Source organism: Diplotaxodon limnothrissa, linkage group LG22, assembly GCF_057381915.1.
Source record: "Diplotaxodon limnothrissa isolate DT_005_m linkage group LG22, D_limnothrissa_male_GT1.1, whole genome shotgun sequence".
NCBI classification, from domain to species: Eukaryota; Metazoa; Chordata; class Actinopteri; order Cichliformes; family Cichlidae; genus Diplotaxodon; species Diplotaxodon limnothrissa.
This window is the reverse complement of record NC_140616.1, coordinates 18164188-18189540: the sequence shown is the minus strand read 5'-3', so window position 1 is coordinate 18189540 and position 25353 is coordinate 18164188. Positions and strand designations below refer to the sequence as shown.

The 25353-nt window shown below is 41.1% G+C and overlaps 1 protein-coding gene across 1 annotated transcript; it reads right to left on the bottom strand.

Moving 5' to 3' along the window:
* Positions 1-141: 141 nt before the first annotated feature.
* On the bottom strand, positions 142-25353 carry fam91a1 (family with sequence similarity 91 member A1). Its single transcript, XM_085346091.1, has 24 exons — positions 25106-25353; positions 23921-24005; positions 22907-23058; positions 21493-21550; positions 19405-19472; positions 18991-19104; positions 18341-18431; positions 17829-17891; positions 16411-16517; positions 16232-16270; positions 14000-14112; positions 13559-13668; positions 12991-13103; positions 12493-12579; positions 12167-12296; positions 8511-8659; positions 7723-7857; positions 5499-5612; positions 5207-5279; positions 3570-3716; positions 2965-3066; positions 2634-2757; positions 2454-2523; positions 142-896 (listed from the first exon to the last, which is right to left on the bottom strand). The coding sequence occupies exons 1-24, from the start codon at positions 25175-25177 to the stop codon at positions 711-713; spliced, it is 2502 nt and encodes an 833-aa protein (XP_085202217.1). The 5' UTR covers positions 25178-25353; the 3' UTR covers positions 142-710.

Sequence of the window (25353 nt, the reverse complement as noted above, 5' to 3'; positions counted from 1 at the left end):
TTTTTGTGCAATAGTATCATGCATTAGATCACTTAACATGAGACAATACAGGGAGGCAGCGGGGTCTTATCAACCTGGTTAAAGTCCAAAGAATTGGTCCTAGAATATGCATATTGTCAAATGATTCCTGAAGAAGTCTGTTCAACACTTTAATGTTTATTTTATAGGTCTTTTTTTCTTTTTTTTTTAGAACATCTATGCAATATTAACCATTTTACACTCTGCTCTCAAGGGTCACAAAACATCCATCGACTGAAGGGGTGGGGGTGGGGTGGAGTCAGTGGGAAAACAGCGCATTTGTTTCCAGTTAGATGGTCTTCCAGGTTAAATGATGTTTACCTGCATCGCTGTGATATAGTGTGATAATAGCACCACTCCAACAGATAACACTGCCTTGCTACGAATACGAGGAATCACAGAGGGGAGGGAAGGAGGACAGCAAAGAGGGTTGGTACTAGTGTCGATGATTCCTCATACAGTAGGTGAATGACAAAGTTCTGATGGGGCCAATTATCCTATGACTGGATACTGATGGACAAGAAGGCGGGGCTTACGAATAAGGGAGTTTCCTTGTGACTGGATTTAAAGATGCAGGGCTGGAACCACGAACAGGAATTTCCACAGTGAGACGTGACGCTGCGAAAAGACATTAGCCCCCTTTGTTGGGACGCTGCTTCCTCGTTCCTAAATCTGGAAGTTTTGCTGATGCTTTATGTCAGTTGGTCTTTCTGCAGGGCTGAGATGTCTAGAGGAGGAGGGGCGCGCCCGCTCCATTCCTTCAGCTGCCCGTCCTTGAAGAGGAGGTTGAGGGCGGGCAGGGGGACACCGGACTCTGGCGGGGGCTGGCTGAGAGGGTTGGACACGCCGCTGTCCAGGTCAGAGGGCTGGCTGCCATCCTGCCAACACGGGGTCAAAGGTGACAGATCAGAACACCAGGCAGCGATATGAAGGGCAGGGATATATTTTTATAGGAGGAAAAGCCAGCAGAAGGGTTCCTGTGTGATTCATGAAACAGCCCACCATTTCAACCAGTAAATACTGCTGCCACGTCCTTTCGCTTAATCATGTTACCTTCGTGCTGCAACACCCTGATTCAGCTCTGATTACTTCACTTATTTTTTCCTTTGTCTCCAATTTCTGTCTTTTCTTTCTTTCTTGCACTAAATGTTCACCCAGCTCCACTTCCTGTTTTGCATTGTAATGTTCATGTCTTTAATTGATCACTAAAATTAAATAAACACCAACTTAAAGTGGACCCATTATGCAGTTCCTTATTTTCTGTCACATATGTACTATTACGATGTTGAATGCTCCTATTACACTTGGCAAAAGCTTCAACTAATGAGGTCAGCGCATGTGTAAGTAATCGCAGAAGGCTGAAAGCCGAGCTTAGAGACTGCTTAAAACACTCTGATTGAGACCATTTTTTTCTACTTTTGTCTCTTTATGATTACAAAGAGAACAGATGCCATTAATATAGTCATCCAAGGGCAACCAATCAGAAGAAAGATGCCTTAATGAGACTAAGGGGCCATATCAAGGCCAAATAGAAATAAATAGAGATTGCTATTAAAATGTGAATGAAAATCAGCACAACAGGTCTGTTTGAAGGTTTTTCCCTAAACTAGCTGTGGGTCACAACAGTGTTCATGAAGAGTGTGAACGTGTGTTTAAAGTGGTGAATAAGAATCACTTTAAAGCACTGAGGTTAAAAGTAATAACAGTTGTTAATTATGCATAAAACTGAACCCTTCCTTAGTTGCACTGCAATCAGTCTGCATTCAGTTTCTTCTTCACTCCCTGTGCATTTGGATGCCATTTTTATATGTCATTAACTTTTATCTCCTCTTTTATCGTGTTTGTTTTGTCCTCCTCTCTAAGCTCTGTTCTTTCTCTTTTCTTTCCCCTCTGACCCTCCAACCAATCACAGAAGATGATTGCCACTCCCGGAGCTTGGTTATGCTGGAGGTCTCTTCCTGTTAAAGAGAGTACTTCCTTTCTACTGCTGCCAAGTGCTGCCCATCACCTGATTGTTTGGGGTTTAATGTTGTAGGGTCTTACCACACAATTTAAAGCAACTTGAGGAGGCTGTTCTGAATTGACGATATATAAATAAATTGAAAATGAACAATGCTTAAATAGTAACATTAATTATGCTAAAACAACATATTTATATTTTTACCACATTGTACTTTCCTGTTATTACTATGATATTTCTTTCTGTCTCATAAGGCCCACGTGGCTCGTGTCTTGACTGGACATTTGAATGGATTATCAGTCTGGGACGCTTTTTAGATACAAATTGTGGCGATCTGAATTAGTTTAAACAGTTTATCAAAATAAATGGATAAATTATTGTCAACCTGACATTTGCTCTTTTCACTGGCCAAGACTTTTACTTTTGAGCAGGATTTCTTAAGCGGACACCTGAAGAAACTGCAAAGTGATTTTACCTGGAATGACTGAACGAAGCTCAACACCTTGAGTGACAGTTTTCGGCTCGAGTGGAGTAGCTCTTGAAGGCTGAAACAACAACAAATCTTTAGTCAAGCATCAACACACGTCAAAGCTCCTGTCACAGTTTTTATGTAAAAGTTAAGCTTTAGAGGATGCTGCCTGATTTTGGTTTTTACCTCTCGTTGCTGCAGAGCTTGTGTGAAGCAATCTTTCGACACACTTTGCGGTTGAGCTCAGAGCTGAAGAGGGGCATGCCAAAGCACAGTTCAAGAGGGACCCACTCGTTTTCAGATGAAAGGGCTGAGGGGGGGGAAAGAGATTGGCAAGGGAAAGATGGACACAAATTACAACATAAGACACTGACAAGAGCATTTTGGTGTTGAATTTAGCATGGAGCCTCTGTCACACTTTAGCTTTAGCTCTTAGATTCTTCCCAAACACTTTCAAATAACAAACATCTGATTAAATACTACTGGAGATATCCTAATTAAATTAACACACACTTACTGTCTGTCTTTCCTTTGCCTTCACCGTTGTTCTCCTCTGTCACAAGCTCAAAGGACTCAGTGCTGCCATTAGTGTCCAAGCCTCCACCTAGATGGGTGTCTCCTGGAAGAGAAGTGACAAAATCTAAGTCACAGTTAAGGCTTTTGAGTGTTGTTTGTGGGTAAATGGTGAGAGCTAGAATAAAGCCTATAAGACCTTCAACTGAGAAGCTTTTTTAAAATAATTTCTTGCCATTTGCGGGATTTACATTGGAAATTCATCTGTTAAAAATCAGACCTGCAGTGTTGTATCTTTCACTTGGCGCGTTAAATGAGATTTGTGATCATTTACATCAAGATTCAATCAGCTGATCTGAAGGTAAAGGCTAAAAGTGTTCGATCCGTATGCATTAGCAAAGGCAATCACAATAAAAGAAACTATTCTGCAGACAAACGGCATAATTAAACTGGACTGTGAGCGATATTTATCCAATCTGCACCATTAGTGCTATTATGGCCATCGCAGGTAAATGCACCACTGCTAGTTCAACCCGGCATGCTTTCCATCCAGCACCCTCACATGCACAGCCGTAAAAAAAAAAAAGTGCACGTGCGAGCTCTTGTTACCTCTGCACTCAGTGCTGTCGCTGGGCCTGCGGCGGTGCCTGTTGTTGGAGTTGAGCATGGTGATGTAGCCACACTGGTGCTCCAGATCCACATGCTCCTTCAGCTTCTGCAGTGCCTTGTGCACGCACATGTTGGAGTAGGAGAACTCTGCACAGGAGGCACACAACACACACAGTGGGATCATGTTAAACACCAAACGGGGCAAAGCTAACACTCAAAATGACACGATGCAAAGATATGGCCACAATTTATCTGCTGCATGAGGCTGTTATGGACTGTGTTTATTCATTTGGCCTGTTACATTTGTTCAGTAAGCACATTAGGAAGATGAGACTTAAATGGTACTTTTAAGCAAATGCACAAAGAGAGGGATTTTACAGGATTCAAAATCTAACAGTGTTTGATGAGTTAAAACCCTCAAAGCTGAAAACAGTGAATGTTTGAGTCAGCAGAGAAAAGATCACAGTTTGAAGGTATGCTTGTAATTTATGCACACCCTGCCAGTGAAAGTATACCAATGCTGATATATCATTAGTGTATAATACAGTATAACAGTATTATCAGTTAGCAATTTAAGGCTGTAAACCACGGACACATTGCTACACTTTACCTAATCTCTCTGTAATGTTAGGAAGTACGAACATGCAAATAGAAAGACGTGAATCCGTTTTATTTTTATATAATAATTTAATGTTCATTGACAGCCCTTTTAAGCTACATTCAGAGTCACCTTTAAAGAGGACATCAGTAGTAGAGAGACCATCCTTTACATTTAAGAGTAGCCTTTCAGGGTTGTTCTGATATCTGATTCAGATTCCCTCTATGCATCTTACACCACAGGTTTTCTGGCTATGAGTCACCGAGTCCACCAAAAGCAAACTGAAGACTTTGTACATTTCCTCTTCCTTTGGAACACATGAACCCAAGGTCAGATTAGGAGCACGAAAAATGAGCAGATGGAAAAAGCCATATTTCACAACATCAATAAAAACTTAAAATGGCCTGATATCTGAGGTTTTTATTGTGTTAAAATCTATTTTTGAAATGTTTATATCTTATTGAAATATGCTGAATTGTAGGACGGGGTTCTATTCTGCACCATGAATAGCCATAGGAAATCAAATAAAGAGTCTGCGAGGCCTCCTAATCTCCAATCTGTGGGTTTGAGTTTTCCGTTTCTGGAGAGAACAGTAGCGTGTCAAGAATACTATTGTGAAGCAAATTCATGGTTTCATATTTTCTTATGAGAAAAACCCCTTTCTCCTGTTATTTCACTATCACCTCTCATTCTTTGACAGCCACAGCTTTCTCTGCATAGGTACACTTATGGTTCGCCGATGTTTAGCAGTGTTTTTAAAACAGTTTGATTTATTCAAAAACTTTAAATCTTTAAATCAAAAATAGAAAAGAAAATGCTTTGATTTCTGTAAAATAAGACAACACAGATTCAGCATGTGAGACAGTCGCGCCTCTGTGCAAAGTCAGTCTCCAAAGGTCCATTTTGAGCCAAGAAAATGTCATTTTTTAACATTTTGTCTGACTCAGTAAAACAGGACTCTTCATTATGGTTAAATGCAGGTTGGCTATTTGAAAGCTGCTATATCAAAACAATAGTTTATGCACAGACAGGTTCTTACCTCCCTTCAGATCCTCCTCATCAAAAGGGAATGGGATGTGCACCGTTTCTCCATGCCCATGCATACCATGACCCTGTGGATTACATGCACATGTAGTTTAAATTACAATCAGTGCACATTTATACACAAACACAGCAAGAGTTGGTAGAAAACGTACAAAAATGTCATCAGACAGCATTAAATTAATATTACGTTAAATAATCTGGTATTAAAGGCAATATTTTATCCTCTCAACTTAAATGAGGTTTAAGACAATGACATAGAAAAATCAGCCTCATCTGAGTGAGTTTACCTGGATGAGAACAGCAGAGTGTGTAAGGGCATCGTTAAGCATTGTCAGCACGTTGGATGTAGGGACCACTCCAGGGTCGTGACCCCAGGAAGTTATCAATAACCTGTCATAGACCTGAAGAGAGAGAATAGGTTCAAGGGATTCAGAAATGAATAACTTCACTCATCATCAGATCTTTCCAAAGCAGCTTTCAACAAACTGGACAAAAAATAATAATATGAAGAAAAACACATTTTATTTAACATAAAGCTTTATAAATCATAATAAATTCTAATAAATGATAGTAGATGTGTAAAAGTGGAGATAGGTTTGCAATTTTACACTTCTTTTTGCCCCAAAATAGCTTTATTGTTTATGTAAATGTAAATACAGGTTTCTACATGTAGGACAGCATCTCAGTTGAACCATCTACCAGTTTTTGTTTAATTTAGAAGATCGAAAAACAAAAAAGAATAAGAGGAAACACGATTTTCTTCTAGTTCAACTGTCATGCCATCTTGTCAACCTCCCACTAGGTCAATATTAGCCGGTTAAATTAATCAAGGTTCCACCCTGCTGCTGATTTCACATGCCAAGGATTTTGTTTGGCTCTCTCAAACTGAGAGAGAGCTTTTAGATGAAATTAAGGTGTTATTCTCATGTCTCTGGTTAATTATTTTCAGTCCATAAGTGACTTATGGACAGGAAGTTACACATTTAAAATTGTTTAAATGTGTAACTTCCTGCACTGCCATGAGAAGGCAGAGCAAACAAACAACCAACTCAGTTCCTCCACCCTTCGCTCTTCAGTGACAATCTCAAGCTGGCCCAGTCTCTCCTTTGATCAACAGACTCACACACAGGGCTCAACACCAAACGGCACTTCAGACTTTGCAGTCTGTGTCACTTCATCAGCTTCTCTTTTCATTACGGAGGAATTTTGCCCGACTCTTCTTTACAACGTTGTTTCAGTTCATTGAGATTTATGGATATTTATTTATGCACAGCTCTTTTAAGGTCCTAAATTTCAATCAGCTTGAGGTCTGGACTTTGACTGGGTCATTGCAGCACATTGGTTATTTTCTTTTTCAGTCATTTTGTTGTAGATTTCCTGCTGCGCTTTGGAACATTGTCCTGTTACATGACCCAATTTCAGCCAAGCTTTAGCTGTCAGACAGATAGTCTCGCATCTGACTCTGGAATAGTTTGCTACAGAGGAGTTTAAATACTGTACTCTCCCCGAAGGGCTGTGGCACTGGAGGATTCAGGTTAACGCACTCCAGAATGCTTCAGACCAGCAAGCTGCCAAAACTTCAGCTTTTATGAATACACTCACACTTGCTGATGATCAGTTAATCAAGTGCATTTGATTAGAAGCACCTGGCTACAACTTACACTCTTATCACCTGTGAAAGCAGTAAGAGTGTACTCAGTTTTTAACAGGACTGTGAGATCGTTTTAAGGCAAAAATCCCTTAAAAAGTTTTCTTATTTACCCCCGCAAGCCTCTACTCCATATGTTATCCCAGCGTGAGATAACCTGGTTCTCCAATGGAAACTCTGTCTTTCCACAGTCAATTTGAAATTCCCAAAAAATCAAAAATTGCTTTCACATGATTCTTACTACATGTTAAGTGTTAGCCCTGCAACAGACTGTCAACCTGCTGGCTGGCTGGCTGGATGGATGAAGCTGCAGCATTTCTACTTTCTTACCTTTCCTAGTTAGCATTTGCCTTAAAACTAGGTAATTAGTGTTACAATGACCCATTAAAAATATTTTGCATGTTTTCTGAACCAACAAAGTAAGAGACATGTAGATAAAAGGTGCAAAAATACATGCATGCAAGCTATGGTCTAATAGGTCCATTTGCATGACATTACACATCTTCCCCTGAGAATCTACTGTATCAAGTCATCATTAGGTCCTTGTCTCACAATCCCAGAGCTATTAAAACAAATCCCACAACCAGTAGGAAGCCTTTGAAGAGAAAAATGCAGGTTTACAGTGAGATATGACCAAGGTCCACGAGAGCCTTTGTTTAGAAAAGAGCTAGCCAGCGCTCTGATTACCCGTCCTTCCGACTCACTGAAGGTCAAAGATTTGAGAGGGTAGGTTTTAAAAGATGAGTGAAAATGTGACTCAGCCAACTGCTGGTCCAACACAGTACTGCTGTTTTTTAATCTGACTAGACCGTGTCTCTACGCCTCTGACTTACACAGTTAATTAATCATTAGTTTGGACAAACCTGGAAAATGTCTGGCAGCTTGCGGAGCCTGGAGCCTTTGGAGAGCAGCAAAGACGGCGGGCCTTGGCCAGTCACATGATACAGGTACAGCTTGAACCAGATGGAGCTCACCTCAGGGATGGCTGGGCCAATGTGCTACAAGGAGAAACAAAAACACACACGCACTCATACATAAGTTTACAGAAGCAGAACTAACGCATGCACACTGGGCAGTTTTCCCATCTCATTCCTTGTATAAACTCACACTTCACATCAACCTAAAAAAATAACACAGGCGCATGACAATAATTGCGTCCGTGTTGTTCTTCTGTCTGAGGGGAAACTGAAGCTGCTATTAGAGACGTGAGAAGAAAACAAAGACAAGAATTTGGTAAATTCCACTTCACTGAGTCGCAGCAGTGTTAGAATAAGCAGCAGCGTGAACGGCACAACAAGAGTTTAACTTCTTTCCCTCTGTCTCTCTGAGCTCAGCTAGAAAGCTGGAGTGTGGCCAGGCAGAGGAATTACTGGTGAGCCTCGCCTCCTTTCCTTCCCTTTTCTCTATGTGTAGCCTTGTTGTTGGGGCAACTGCAGGCTGAGCACTCGGAGCACACACACAATCACAAATCAATCCCGAGCGCATGAGTGTGTACACTACAAGAGAAGGCAAACACAACCAAACGGACAAACTCATTAACTGTCAGCTAGAACACAAACACACACACACATAAACGCACTCGACATGTACCCAAACATCCCAGCATGCCAAATAGCAGCCCTTCTGCTCTCCTTCCTTCCAGGCATCATACCTGAGGGGTGCAGCTGCTGATGGGTCTGATCTCGTTGCTGAGCGGTGCCATCGAGACCAGCAGCTTGTAGTTCTTGTTGAGGACGCGGCTGCAGGTGGCCTGGTCTAGACCCAGCAGGCTCTCACAGCGCAACATGTCCAAGGGGAAACCTAGTGAGAGGAAAAACATGAGAAAATCTTGACTTACTTCCTAAACAGGCTAATGCAAATGTTTATGCGCATTAAATTTGTAGTGTTGTCTCAGGATAGAGAGACTTAACGCCACAGCAAAAAATTTGCACTCCACCGGACTGTTATGATGAACTGGGAGCTTTGTTCCAACCATGCTCTGTCATCATGCACTGTGGGTAGTGACTAAAATAATGGGATTACAGATATAAATGAGCAAAATAAGAGTTGGCCTTGTAGGGTAGCTGGGCTCAGCTGTATAGATAGGGTGATGAGCTTGGAAAGCATGGAGCAGAGGCCATCTGATTAGGATGCCTCCTGACTGTTCTTCTTTGGAGATTTTCCAGGTGCATCCAGCTGGGCTGAGATCTGGAGTTTTTCAGAACTTCCTCGAGGGATTATATCTCTCATCTGGCCCAGGAATACCTTAGAAACCATAGGCTGAAGGATCTTTTTAGCTAATCTTCAGTGAAAAAACTGGTAATCATGTGTCCTAAAATGTTAACTATTCCTTTGAAAAAAAAAAAAAAAAAGGGCTTGAATAGTTATTTCTAAGTGTGGATGCTTTAGGCAATAATGTGATGATTGAACAGAGCAAAGTTTTTTTTCTTGCTTAAGTTTTCAAAGGATATTTTTGGCATCCTTGGATTTAAAATCCTTGTATCTTGCAGTGGAACCTATTGAATCTAAGAGATGTCTATGATATTAAAGGGTGAAAGACAGGAGGGCTGGTTTAGCTGACTAGGTGAGCAGACGATCCATGTGCCATAAGACCAATGCACAAGCCCAGGTTTGCATCCGTCCAAACACCATTTACTGCCGTGCCTTCCCCCTGGTCTTTATCCAAGCTTTACTGCATTCTCTCTACTGTCTGATCAAAAAAAAAGGCTAGAAATCCCCCAAAATAGATTTTAAAAAGGGGTGAAAGATAAATAATTTCAAAGATACATAAAGTGACTTATATTTAATTGACAAAACGGGGATTAATAATCTACAAGATTTGCAAATGTTCGTTCTGACAGTATCAATTGTTTCTGAGTGTTTTGTTGTAAAAAGTGATTTACCGCCATAATAACTCATCATTAACTACACCTGTAACATGGAAAATGGCACGCACACTTCAACTTTCTATTCTCTTCATTCTAATACAGTTATGAATGGCTGGTCCAATAATTAAAAAAAAAAAAAAAATCTCCTCTGACTTTACCAAATGTGTTTTTTTTCTTTGCTTGACAAATTTCCTTCACTTCCCAAATTAACAATGATCATTAGACTCTTTGGGGGATTAGTTTAGCTTCAGCCAGCAGGCTCTTACTGCTCTCACTCCTCAGCTGAGCAGCAGCAGCATGAGGAGCACACAAAGATAAGACAATCAGAAAGGAGGCACACAGCCAAACCAAACAAACAGCATCTGGTGGCGCAATGGAAGCTACGCAGAAACTCAGAGGCTTGCTTTGTCGATGCTGGAGGACATACTCTCTTCTGCTCCCTCTAGAGACACAAGCTGAACAATAAAGGTTTACTCTGTGTACATAGTATGCCGTTGTCTTCAGTATTTTCTGTGAGCATATTTAAGAGACAGCAGTGAGGGCCAAAAGAGACAATAGTGAGAGATGCCAGCCAAAAGCAGCACAACCAGCAAAAAAGTAATCATGTATTGATTTCCTGAGATCACAGAACAAGTTGCTGAATGGAAGACATTTACCATTTTCTATAACTGCAGTCAGAGCAGCTCAGAGTACTTTCTTAGGTAACAGAGTCAGGATAAAAACATGAACTCCTGATCAGCTGAAAACAGACCACCAGAACCACTGATGCACTTCAAAGTTACACTGTGTCACATTAAAAGGGAGCTTATTACTTCAAGCTCAGTGCTTTTGTTTTTAGACCCTATTATGACAGCGTAACTTTAATATTTGATATTAAAAATAATCATTGTTTATTTTATAACCGACTTCGGTGCAGCTCAGCTCATTTTATCTGAAAAAAGCTGCTTAGCTCTTCTTCCTGTAAACCATCATTGTGGCTGACACTTGTAAACAGAAGGTTTGAGAGGATTAGCCAATTACAGCCAGAGCTGTGAGACCTGATCCCTGAGATGACCACATTAGGGCCATCTCGCCCTTCTATCCCATTATTATGATTTAAGAGTAAAGAAAAAAACAAAAGCTGTGTGAAACCAAATATTTAAAGCAGGCTGAATCCTGAGATTCTGGCTCACAATGATAATGAGCATCCACCACTATAATTATAACAGTAATTATATGGATGTAACTGTAGCTGTAGATAAGGTCATCTAATAATCAGAGTTTTGGTGTTTCAGTTCATGCATGCCAAAAGCAAAGATACTGAACAGGTTTCTCTCCATGATACTGAAACAACAAAATCAATATATTACAGTAGGGCTGGGCCATATCATACCGCTCACGGTAATACCGGTGTAATGTTGGGCAATGAGGAGAGCGAAAGTGGATCGTTGAATGAAACGGATGGACCAGAACTGGTTTGTAAAAATGCTGCAACTTCAGTGGTGTGGAACTGGTTTGGCTTTCGTCCGTCAGATACACAACAAAGCACTATTTTTGGTAGAGCATGCTAGCGGGCCGTCGTTACTACCGTGTTTTTTGGAAAATACGGCACACTTAAAATCAATCCTTTGATTTTTCTGAAAATCGGCAGTGCCCCTTATAATCCCGTGTGCCTTATGTATGAATTGTGGTTGTGTTTACTGACCTCGAAACGACTTTATGTGGTACACGGCGCTCGAAAATCTGTCAAATGTTTCAGTACGACTTTGCTAAGCTACGAAGCCGCACCGCTTGATGGATTGTTGGAGCTTTACAGCTATCGTAGGCAGGAGTCTCGCGGAGTGATACGTACTGTGCTTCAACATAATATTACCGTATTGTGTGTGTATAACCTCTTTTTAAGTTTTGTGGATATTATACATGGTTATGCTGAGGATATGTCGGCCAATTTCCACTGGAAATGCCTTTTGGTTAAACTGTCAGCGAGGAGTCAGTTAATTTTTTATATAACTTTAATGCACTTAAAAAACAGCGGCTTGTTTAAGTGAAAATACATTGATGGGGTTTTTTGCACTAATAAAGTTGAGGAGTTGTAAAGTAAAGCGTCAATTATATCGTCAGTTATATCGTTATCGCAAATTTTCAAATGTATATCGTGATAAATATTTTTGGTCATATCGCCCTGCTCTATATTATAGATAGTAACTCATTTAGCTCACAATCGACCACAGTTCATAGGTAATTGTCCTTAAAATAACAAAAGTGACCTTGCCTTTGAGCACACTTCTGGATGAAGACCCATTGGATGATCACTGTATACAATTTTTACTAAAATCTGACCAACACTGTAAGAAGGGTAGCCAGTCTTGTAAACTGGGGATGGACGGGTGACTGGTAACAGACCCCGTGTCCTCGTCAAAGTGCTCATTTGAAAATAAAGGCGGTGTAACTGCATAATTACCTATGTTTGGAATATCAGGTCCCTGGTCCTGAGTGAGTTCTTTGTTGTAGCGCAAGAAGAGAATGGTGTTTTTCAGGGTCAGAGCGTGGTCAAAGTAACGCTGCGCCTCGCCCTCTGCTGTGCTCTCCACCTGAGAGAAACAGAAACGAGTGGAGAAGTTCCAACTCAGAGTTTGTGTGACTGTATTCAGATGTCTGCATGTAGTGTTTGATGTCTGTACATACATGTGTATTTGTTGCACCTAGTTAGCATCCTCTCAATTTAAGCTAAGCTTTTGATGAGAGATTTTCTGGAAACAAGAAAGAAATTCTGATTTCTGGTCTCACCTTCTCCAGCTCAGCCAGGAAGCTGTCGAGAGTCTCATCCGACAGTTTGCCCACTTCAAACATGGTCACAGCATGACTCTTCAGGTTCTGATAGCATGACAACAGAAAACAATTAGATCAACAGTAAACATCCAATTTTTTACAAGATAAGTTTTGTTTTTTGTGTTTTTATATGATTAACAGCAGTGATAATGATACAAACATAGTTTGAGGTATCTAGTTGCTTCAGATTTTGCTACTCAGAAATTTAGACACAGAGATTTTACTTTTCCAAAATAAAATAAAAAGTACACTCATATTATAGTTCAGACTGAGGCAAACATCCCTCTGCACCATTCAGCGAGCAGCAGAACTCACATGCATGAGCAACACTGCATTGATGAATATTTTCCCTCTGAGAGATCACAGCACAGCCACTATCTTTATCTTATGCTTGTTACCCCACCCTACCCCACTTTCACTGACGCGAAGCCTTCACGTCCACACTCTTTCACTTACCGGCGATAAGTTGCCCATCATCAGGAAGGCTGTAAGGGTCGAGTCAAAAAGGAAGGCGATCCTCTTGGTGGGTGCAGCTGGGGTGCTCAGGCTGCTAACGCTACCTGTGTCTGCTACAGAGACATAAAAATATGCTGTACCACTCATGCATACTGCAGCAAGTCTAACAGCACAGCTACATGCGAGTTATTCTTTTAAAACTAGTGTTTTTATGATTAACTGCATTTAGAAGACGAAAACTAAAGCCTCTCTCTATCAAACAGGCCTGATTTACATGGAGATGTGATTGATCAACAGTCACTTATATGACAATATCCACTAACGCAAATTTAACAGTGCCACCTTAACATGTAAAACAAAGTTAAACTCAGTTTAAATATGAGAATGTTTTAGAGAAACACCTATTAATGTGAGAATGAGTTTCAGAAACATGACTGAGCTTTCTTAGGGATTAATTAACACTGCTGCTTCAAACTCAAATCATAAAGTGCTCCATGTGCGCACATCAGCATTTGCATACATTGCAGAATATGCCTGTGTGTGTGTGCATGTGTGTGTGTATACAGACCTTGGTCTTCCAGGCTAGTGGTGTCTGTATCTGTGGCTGAGGAGCCTCCTTCCATTACAGGACTGCCCTGCTCCCAGGACAGCAGCATCTTCTGGGGGTCCATAGTGCTCCTACAACAGTACATAACAGTACACAGTACATAAAGGACACTGTCACCACATCACACACTGTCACCACATCACACACTGTCACCACACCCTAGTAGTTCATCATGTCCTAAAGCTGGGGAAATTAAAACTCATTAAACATTGATGGCATGGAATTTTTATAAGAATAACGTTGGTGTGTGGCGGTTTCTGGAGTCTCAAACGCTCGAAGCTTCCATTAAAATGTTGGTTTTTTGTGTGCTCAACTGTGTAAATGTAAAAATGTATTTCAACAAATTGCTCTACACTGAGGTTTCAGATGGTGTTTCGCTGACTGACCGATGACAACACATACTTGAGCCTGTTAACAGATGGGGCGTTCTTCCAGGTGGGGTGGAGCTGGTCTGAGCTGAACACCTGACCTTTCTTCACGGCGAAGCCGAGGCGACAGTACATGGACACTGCGTTCTGATAAAACACAGGAGAAGCACACGCAAATGATGCTTGATCCCACAAATAACATATCTGAAACCATATGTACACTTATCAGCCACTTTATTAGGTACACCTGTTTAACTGCTCCCAGTCACATGGCAGACACGTAACGCATGTATGGAAAAACGTTTCCTGGTTTAATGAGCCTCGATTTCTGCTGTGACATTCAGATGGTAGGGTGAGAATTTGGTGTAAACAACATGAAAGCATGGATCCATCCTGCTTTGTAAGGGTTCAGGCTGGTGGCGATGATGTAATTGTGTAGGGGAGACTTTGTGGCTTACTTTGGATGCTTTGGACCCACTAAGCCTTATTTAAACACCACACATCTGATTATTGCTGCTAACCATGCAAAACCCTTTACTGCCATTAAGGCTGTTCTGAAAGCAAAAGAAGTCCAACCAAGTGCTGGGAAAGTGTATCTAAAGAAGTGGTTGTTGAGTGTGATAGTGATACAACAGAGAGATGCAATAATAAGGTAAGGAAAGAAGAAAAGCGGGTTACAGATTTTGCTCTAAAATGTCTTGAGACCGTCACCAGAAAATTTGGTATTTTTATCTCTCTCTTCTGGGAAACATTTCTTCCCGCATTGTGCGATGGTGCAATCTCTGATGACAACATCGCCCTTAGCTTTACCGCTGACATTTTTCTGACTAAATTTTCTTTTCTAGTACAGAAATCCACCCTGCAGTAGTAAGAGTAACTCAAAACTACGCTGTCTAGGTTCAGGCAGTTATATCCATACAAATTACAAACTTTTAAAGAGTTTATTAGCAAGATATTTTAATTCAGACCTCATTTAACATTTTAATCTAAATATCAACAGTAAATTAAAAATCCTGAAAAAAACAAATGTATTGTCAAAAAAAGTCAACCGTTTCAGTGCAAAGATGGACAAATGTCATACAAACGTGTAGCCCAAGAAAACCAACCCCCTCAGTTTGAATGGCTTTAAGAGGATTTGAAATTACATTGTCAAATTATACTGTAAACAGAGATACCTTGTGAGAGTCTCAAAGTGACTAAAAGCAATCTGAATAGTCTTTTGGATGATGCTCTTAGGGAGAAAAGAAAGCAATTACTGGCTGCTGACTCAACTGGTCTCAAAAACTGGAGAAAAAAGAAAGGTAGTACAGCTGTACTGTACAGCTGTCTGGCCTTTTCATTATTTCCTCCACTTCTACAGTCATCAACTCGCCATGCTGTTAAGTCTTTTACTCAGACATGAGCACACCTGTGTCACACCCGAGAGGTGCAGGCTGAGGTCAACTAGTCATCCTCTTATCCTATCAAAAGAGGCCCTGGGAGGAAGTTTCTTTCAAATGACTTAGGCCATGAAGTGGTTATTGCACAGGAGGAAAGTTCAAACTCAAGTCAGGATGGGAAAAGTTTCTGCACAATGGAGACCTCTCAGACATCTCAATCATCTCAGAAGCTACAGGCCTTCTGCTGGAGACTCGCTTTAAATCGCTGCCTTCAACCACTTCTCCTAAGTGCTGCTTTTCAGTTGCACCAATGAGATGGGACCAAGTGATGATGGAGTGCATCTGGAGCAGCAATTCAACAGGAATGATGCCACTCAGCCCCTCTGGTGGAGTCATGGGTCATGATGGATCTAATCGTGGTACTCAAATACACGTCTGCGTGAGGGTGTATCCAAACCGAAACGGCCAAATTGTGCTGAAATGTCTCCTCACTTGGCTACATATTATCAAAAGCTTTTCCCCCCCTCAGAGTTAGTCTCTGAAATTCCAAGACAACAAAGATCCGATGTGATAGCTGCTTATCAGACAAAATGCCACAACGTCACATCCTTGAAAAGCAAATTCCTATTCCTATGCAGCAAAACATATTTTTCAAAACAAGCTGCTCCCTTTCTTTCATTTAATCTAAACGCTGCTCTGCCATGTGTCTTTGCAGACAAAGAGAAGCAAGAAGTACGTTTAACAAATCTCTTCTAAAGCAACAGTGGAAGCGCAGAAAATCACTTCTGCATTTTTCTGTGAAAATTTTGAAAGACATATTTCTCAGATCTACCATTTCCCTTCTGAAAAACTGCACTTCAGTTACAGTAGGATGAACAGATGCCTACCTTCACTAAGTCCAAGTCGATCTCCAACACATTTGCCAGCTGGGAAGCACAGAGGGAGGCAGGATCAGGAGACACAAAAAAAGTGTTTGGTTGAAATGTTGATCGATAAACAAACACACACACTCTCTTACTATGATTGCAGCAGCCAGAGGATAATGAAACACATTTCTAAAGCCTACCTCTGCTACGTTTGTTTGCTCATCGATGGACACAAAGATTTTGTACAGAAGTGTTTCAAAGTAATCACCCTGGACCCGGTTCATGACAAACCCTTCCAGTGGGGGCACTGAAAGACACAAACAGTAACCAACAACTGTTCAGCAACTCTTCAAACACAGAACTGTTTCCGTTCCCTTCTTTTTAAATACACTACAGTACTGTGCAAACGTGTGGACTGACCTCTTCATTTCCCACATTGATCCCACACTGCTTCAACAATGTTGAGATCCGAGCTCTGGGGAGGCCAATCCATGCCTGATTGTGTTTCCCAATGTGTGTTTTTCTATGCAGCTATGAATTTACTTGACTGACAGTGTGTTTGGGGTCACTGTCATACTGAAAAATGAAGCTTTTGTCAATCAGATGTTTTCTAGATGGAATTGCATGGTGGATCAAAATCTGATTTATAATTCCATCAATTTACCACGACAGAGCCTCCACCGTGTTTTAAGCCCTCGCTGATTTGAGCATCACAGACCTGTTGCCACTGATTTTCAGTCCAGTTCTTGTGTAATTTGGCAAACCTCAGCCTTTCCTCCTATTTGACAGCTATCCTTCCACTGAGACCATTTCTGATGAGGCTTCAGTGAGCAGTAGATTTATCAACTGAAATGCCAACTATCAGGTCCTGTGTCAGGTCTTTGCTGGATTTTTGCTATTTCTTAAAGACATGGCTTGAAGATATTGTTCGTCTCATGCTGGGATATGCCAGGTTTTCAGCTAATAGTTGTTTGGGAATCATCTTGTTGGTGCAAAAACACTATTATGTCTGTCAAACTGTGTCATGTTTGACATTTTTCATTTTTCGACTATAGAAATGGGAACAAAAGAAGTGTTTTTGAGACAGGCTGACAGTAGCAAAATAACAAAAGATACAATTTAAAATTAGCTCTTCGCTCAGCAGCCTGGTACGTGTAGACACATATTTCAGTAAGATGCTTTTTTTGTGCTTGAATGATTCACAGATCAGGTGTTAAGTGGCTTAACAAACAAATGCATTCTGCTGAAAATGGTCAGTTACAAGGACTGGAGTAAAAATAAGTGAAAAAGCTGCCAATGTCCAAAAGAAAAACTTTTGCCAGAGAGCCTCGAGAATTGTTTCTTAAAAATCACTTGAAAAATTATAAGAAAATCTGGTTTCTTTAAGAAAAACATAAAGAAACTCAGGTTAGCTTGAAACGTTTGCACACTACTGTGTCTGTAATACTCTTATAACACGTGATTTCAGATCAGTGCAAATTCATTCCCATAATACTTTTTTAGCTTTTAGCATTTCATTTATGTTCAATATTTCAACAGCAAACTTTCTTAGCCAAAAAAAATAGAATAGGGATGTTTAAACACACACACACACACATACACACGCACACACACGTACCTGAGATGCAGCTGTCATCAGATATGGGAACATCTAAGTAGATGAATCCCCGGTTGTACAAGCCTACAGCAGAGAAAAAACAGTATAAAATACTCTGTATATTTGCTGTTGCTATTTCCATGTGGAAACTAATATTATGACAGAACCTGTGCAGTTACTGCTTCATCAGAGTAGAATAATAGTATGCTGGAAAAACCTCAACCCAATAAAAATCTCATCAGAATATCTACACATATTCAGATTGCAAAGCGTCTCAGTGCATTTTATTCTATTTGTTGCCACTCAGTTACCAGCACTCCTGTGTAGAGGTTCATCACACTCAAACTGATCTCTAATTAACATCTAAGTTGCAAGAACACAACCTTCATCCCTGTGTTTCACCTCCGAAAATCAGTCCAACACACTGAGGTAAGACTGAATCTGTTCTTACTATAAACAACTAACAAGATTTAAATATTTGCCACCTAATTTATGGTTGAGCACGAGCAAATAGAACTGAGTATTTTGCTCACTTAAGACCACGTTGTACTCCATGGATCCTGCCAGCTGAGGACCAGAATCTATCATCTTATCAATGGCTTTCTTCTCAGCGGGAGAACAGATCTGCAAGTTGATCCAGTAAACAGATGACATTAGCACACACCTGTACCACAGAAATATGCTTCAAAAAAGGGTTTTAAAAAAAAGGACCCGTGATAATCCAACTTTATATTATGTGTTGCTTTCTGTTTCTTTATTTTTCTTGTGGAAAAAAAGAATTGTTAGAAGAATTTGCTCATTTATGTTTTAGGTTGAAAACAAAAACATTACACCAGTAATTCTTCACCGTCTTCACTACACTCATTTCATGTTGTTCCTTCTTCTCTTCATGTGTATGTTATCCTTCCTATGGCACATAAACATCTAAACAGACAGAATTACGCTAAACTTCCAACATGAGGATCCAAGCTTTCTCATCCTCCCTACCTATGTTCACCCAGGTTTCTTTGGCCTGTCTGTACCTTAAACCACATCGCTGTATGTATTCTGTACGGCTGTAAAGAGCTTGAGGCAAATATGTGATTTTTGACACTGAGCTTTCTATAAAAAAAATGACAGGGTCTTATTGTACATTATTTAACTGAAACAAATCAAGAAGAAAAGAGTCAAATTTCTGTCGCACCCTTATGTCGTCCTCGGTGATGTAGCCTGTCTGTGCCACCCACCACGGCTCAACGGAGATCTCGACTGGTTTGGCCGGCAGTAGGTCCCGTGCTGTTTTCCTGCGGAAAAATTTCTAAAGGTGGAGACAAAGATTATTAAAGAGGGCTCAGCAATTAGCAGGTGAAGTGAGAAAAGTTAAAGATATTAATATTCTAACTACAAAGATGGACAAACTAATGGACAAGCAATCAAAGTAAATAAAGGAGAATTTACTTTAATTCAAGTTGCTAGTCCGTACTGACTTTACTAACCATCTATGGTACACTGTTGGGCCCCAGATTGCAAAGTATACCTGGCTTCGTTCAGCTTAAACAGACTAAAAAGAGCACAGGTGTAATAAAACAGATTAAAATACATATTAATGACATCTTACTTTGGAGGACCTGCACTGGTTCATCAGGTCGATGTACTGGTTTCTCCCAATGCCAAGTAGCCTTAGACCTGTGGGATGGTTGGAAACATGAGCCAGTCAACTTATCACAGGTGTATAAAATCAAGTCTGCCTTTACCAAAAATTATGAAGGAATGAGTTTCCCAAAAGAGTTCACTAAATTTAAATGTGGTACTTTTATTATTGGATTTGCAACAAGTCACTTTCTGAAATTTATTCCCCCCTAAATGTTCAACAGTCAGTTATAAGTGGTATTATTGCAACGTGGACGTTTTTAGGAACAAGAGTGCAGAGGCACATGGTGCATAAAAGTCACCAACGCTCTCCTGAATCAGTAACTGCAGTTTTAAACCTCCTCTGACATTAAAATCAGCACAATAACCGTGCACCAGGAGCTTCCTGGCATGGATCTCCATGGCTGAGCAGCTCCTGTCAGTGTAATGTGTAGGAGGCTCAGTACTTTTGTCCAGTCTAACCTGGCTGCAATGATCCTGCAATATTCAGTCTGGCTTCTTGTAATTACAGACGTAAGACCTAAGACGTTCGTCAAGAAGGAAAGTTTGAGAATCAGTTCCTTTTTAGTGTTTTTCCAACTTCTTTCAATAAAAGTTATTTCAGTAAAAAACCCTCATGAGGTTTGTTCAAAGTTTGTGCAAGTCCAAACAAATCCCAAACAAGTCCCACACACCTTCTCCAATACAATTGCCTGACACACACACACACAAACACACACACAGGCACACACACACACACACACACACACACAATCCATCCCCCAACCGGCAGACAGAGATAACAAGAGTAAGCGTGTGCATGCATATTTATTTCTAATCAAACGAACACATTTTTTCTGAATCTGAGGAAATTCTGGGCCATGTAGCAAAAAGTTTCATGTTACACTAAAATATTCAAATTTGTCTAAAACTCCCACCTCGTCCCCTCCCCTGTGCTGCGCTGGGTTGCAGGGGGGCAGAGTAAAACGTGCTGGGACAGGTGCCAACGCAAACAGGAACGAGTAAGATCGCAGAATCCTACACTTGCACCCTGCTGCTACACTGAGACACAGACACAACACACAAACATCCACCCACGTAAAACTCTCTCTCACACACTCTCACTGCCTCTCCATCCTCCCACTTCTGCATGACACACTTCCAGACTTCCTCCAGAGAGATTAGTGGAGTGAGGCCCCTCCGAGTACGGCTACGATCGCCTGCTGGCGGCCTTCTGCTTCCACGGCATGAAGGTCCTGCACTGCCAGGACTCAGCCACTCACTAGTCAACACCAAAGCCCATTTCAGCTGACAACTAAAAATCAAAGATCACAACCAGTGCCCGTGACTTTTAACTAATTTTAATCAGGCTCCACAGTCATTTCCCAGAAACGCGGGTCCTCAGAAATGAGGCCATTTTTTAGGGGGAAAAGCAATTTTCATTATAATTAAATGGCATTTACACCAGCCAATTAAAACCCATGGCAATGCTCTGGTTTGGTTATGGAAACACAAAGCAATTATTTAGGTTTGTTATTGAATTTAATAAGCGGGTTACAAAAGCATTCCTGTAATAAAATAACAAAACCACAGCAGGGTTTGGGCTTTGAGAGAACTAACAGCAGTTTTACTAAGAAGCCTTAAACCTCCAATATTCAAGAACCAAAAAACACTAAAACCACTTAGAAAAATGACTCGAGAAAACTGTACAGAGACAAACAACATGTGCTACTCATGCCTAAAAGCCAGGGTGCCAATCTTCATCTTTATCATCAGCTTTTCAAAAGCCAGATTTTCTGAGAAACATTTTTGACACGTTGCTTTAATTTATCTTTCAAATCTGATGTGTTACACAAGCTGTCTCCCCTAAATAGAAAAAAAGAAGTAGAAATTAAGTAAAATAAACTGCCAATTATTTCTCTTGATTAACTGCTTGGTGTGAAAAATGACAGAAAATAAAAATGTATTCAGTTTTTAATTAATAAAAGAAAAAAAATTAAACAAGAACTGGGAAAGTTGGGGAGCCAGAGACAGTCAAGCCATTTTATAAGCGTAGAAGAGAAGAAAAATAACTCACAGTCAGCTGCAGTGAAGTTGGGCAAAGAGTCGTAACTCTTCTCACTGTTCATAATATCCTGGAGGTGGAAAGAAAAAAAGAGGAGAAAGGAGAAAAAAGAAGAATTAAACTAATTTTGTTCTCCCCTTTCTATGTCCCCTGTCTCTGATTAATAACAGGATTAGCAGATCTGAGCAGCCGTGCTAATTTCGACTCCAAGTTTTCATTAAGTGCTTAAGACGGATTATCAGAATATGACATAGCCTTTGGCAATTTAGTGGTCACAATTAAAGCTCAGTCAAGTTTGGTTTAGCGTGCAGCAGAAAGTGGGTGAAACCCCTCTCAGTGAGCTGAAAAATAAATGCTGTTCCTTTATGTGTATTTATAGGTTAGGTAAAAGAACATTAGCCACATCTGTCCTATGAAATGGGAAGTACACTAAATGTGGAACAATCGAATGTGACAGTTGGTATCTGCACACAGAGTTGTGGTAATGGAAATACATCTGAGAGCAGGCTGTATAAAGGAATTACACCAACTATGTAGTCAGCCACAAAATTGAAGTAATTCAATTACAAATGCATTATTTTCCATCTCCAGTCCCGTGAACACAAGAGCTCAGTCTTTGCAATCTAAATGAAAATGCCAAAAGTCAAGGAGAACCCTTCTCCCTGACAGACCGGTTCTCTCTGCTTTATCAGTGAGTTTGAGCTGTCGTGCAGGCAAAGCTCAGACTGACTGCAGAGCAAACAGCAAAGATTTTTCCCGGGTGTGTTTGCCCTGAGCTGGTAGATGAGGCTTTACTAGACGCTGACTGACACCTAGTGCCTGACTGATGACAGATCTGGGGAACATAGGAAACATAGCATATTCCTCCCTAAAGCTACACAATGTCTTATGACGTCCTTAATCTTACCTTTTAGGTTAAAAATGAACCAACACACAATCATTCTAACCAATGACAATACACCCATTTATCCTTTATGCAGGGTGACCATAATAATCCAGCACATCTACTCAGGTGTACCAAACAATGCCGTATACTCGTACTATTCATGCAACAAAAGCACACTGAACTAAACAGCTGGGAGCTGTGAAAAGCTCAGATCCCTCTACTTGTATTGGTCTTTTGGAGTCCTTGTTTTGTCCCTGCAGTTCCTGCATTCATTCCCAGGGATGCCAAAAACTGAAGACATTGTTCATTTTAAATGAACAGACTGCATGTTTCCAGTCAATTAGAAAACCTTTGCCGTTGAACAATAAGTATGTCTGCTCTGTTCCTCTGGGTTTACCTGCCCCATCGTTCTAAAACCAACGGGAACTGACAGAACGACAGATGTTCAGGTATACGAGAGGCTGTTCACAGAGATTATGATAATGGGAGCAAAGTTAATGCTCTGGTATTGCACTCTTCAACGCAGCATGAGTTGCTTACCTCCATGATTCCTATGTAATACGAGAACGGGGTGACTCGTAGCCCTTTGACCATGATGTCAGACAGGTGGTAGGGGTACAGCATCAGGTGGTCCCGGCTGTACTTCAGAAGCTCCTCATAATATTTGCGCTCATCCTTCCTCACGTGGCGCACTGCTCAGAAAACAAACAGCAGTCAGAGTGTACATACAGAAACGATCTCTCTACATCAACATCACATCTAAAGTGATTCGATGTAATACATAATGCACTTTATTATACAGGTACATACACATGTTTAGCCACTGTATGATTATTAACAGTACAAGTATTTTCAGTTGTATATTACCTTTTCGGGTCAAATATGAAGGATAATCCTATGATCAACACCAAAAGCAGAACAAAACATGGACAGAGCTAATAAGACATCACCCACAGGTGAGTGGAGTCCCATTTTTAACCCGTGTGCTTCCTGTTTTTGCTGTAACTTTTTTGAAACCTGACATAATGAGTGAAAGTTAGTTCTAAATGGGAACCAGAGGACACTGCATTCTCACTCGCTAACTGACAAGCAGGATCCGATAGCCGTGTCCTGGTTTATCCTCCTAATTATCACCATAATTTACAAAATAAACTTTGTGTTTTGCTGAATTTGCTTTGAAAGCAGAGAGTGGGATTACAGTTCCATCAGAGAAGTGTTTACTGAGGTCACAGAGCCATGAACCTTAGTGCTGTTTTCCCATAGACTTTTATAAAATCAGAAGTCTTACTGCAATGATAAAATAGCACTGGGGTATGTTTCTCTGCAAGGTGATATGGTGAGAAAGTTTTTGCCCATCATCAAGCACTCTCTGGTGGGGTTATATTTATCCTGCTACAAACCACTGTCTGTCTATTAATCTAACACTCAAACATCATGTAGCTCACCCTGTATGTTTACCCCTGCTGTGTGTGTGTGTGTGTGTGTGTGTGTGTGTGTGTGTGTGTGTGTGTGGGGGGGGGGGGGGGGGGGGGGGGGGGGGATAATATTGCTCACCTAGGTTATTGCGGAATCGCAGCTGGTTGCGGATGCTGTACAGGAGCACTTGCTTCTCATACTCGCGCTGAGAGTTCCCCAAACTCTGCAGAGAAAGGAAAATGCCCAGGTCAACCACATTAATGTGTCAGGGGATGAAACCAAACAGGGCCTCTTTTAAACCTCCTGTTCTCCAGCTGTCTGTGAAATATTTTTCCATACTGGAATATTTCCTGCTATTAGATGTGATGTCATATGTGTTGAGAAACGTGTGAAACCATATTAACTGCAAAGATGCAATGAGGGATTTGAATTTGACACAGGCTAAGAGGTAGGTAATAAAGCAAGAAGCATCGTCTTGTGCTTGATTTTGGTAGCACATACCTACAGCATACTTCTAGTTACTTACAAGGCCAATACACCGGTTGGTATTGGACCAATAATGACCTTAAGCAGATCAGATATCAGCAATGACCTGTCTGATCCTCAATGGACAGTTTATGTGTCATGATGTAATCCACAGGTTTTAGAGCCACAGTAGCCCCTGGATTCATGATAACTCACACAAAAAATGAGAAGAGATATTTTAAATTAAAGGAAAATTAACAATGGAATTGGGGCATAAGCTTAATATTGTATCTAAAGCTGTTTTGAGCGAGAGAAAACTTGTTATATTGTGCACATCAGGCCAGATGTGTACACCAGGGGCCTCTGGAGTCTCACTGTTTCTGATGAGTAATCCAACTTTTCAGAGGGTGTATGAGGATGCAGCAGCTCAAACTGCTCATCCACCCACCTCCTCTTCACCGAGACATGTTGGCGTAGTGGCACAAGAAGAGAAGGGGGGATCGTGCATTTGACTGACTAACTGTAACAGCACATTTCAATAGCATTAAATGCACCAGGCACAAATACGTAAAAGCCGTATCTGCAGGTGACATACACGCTCTAAAATCATGTGGTGCCCCCACCCCCACCCAATCAAACAAACTGTCATGTGATGCCAGTGTGGCTTCAGTAGCTGGAGTGTAATGATGGTCAGTTATGGCTCCGGCTGGATGGTGAAGCCCTGCAGAGGACGGGGAGCGAGCAGTGCGACACTGACAGCTGCCAGTATGACAGAGAGCAGCCCCGGTGACATTGACAGGTTCCCCTTGCGGTGTCCCCCCTCTCTCCGTGCCCACAGGAAACGTTAAAAGTCGGTACCTGTTTGACGTTAGCTGGGAGCTTGTTCCACGGGTAATTCTGCCTGATGTGAAATTCCACGTCCGTGTTCATCGCTAGCTAGCTAGCTGGCTACAAGTAGAATTCCTCGAGATGATCGGAAACGGGCTCTCGGGAAAGTCCACGGTGACCTCGCCCCCCCCGGACACCCAGCAACCGAGCGAAGGGACCCCCGGTTTGAGGATAATTTTTTTTTCTCCAGCGGTTATTTTCCTTCACAATAAACCGTA

Coding starts and splice junctions, on each gene's coding strand:
- fam91a1 (XM_085346091.1), bottom strand. CDS start 25,177: ATGAACACGGACGTGGAATTTCACATCAGGCAGAATTACCCGTGGAAC. Junction 18,432..18,990: donor TCACCGAGGACGACATAAGG/GTGCGACAGAAA, acceptor ATCAACTTGCAG/ATCTGTTCTCCCGCTGAGAA. Junction 5,613..7,722: donor AGCTGCCAGACATTTTCCAG/GTTTGTCCAAAC, acceptor CTCTCTCTTCAG/GTCTATGACAGGTTATTGAT.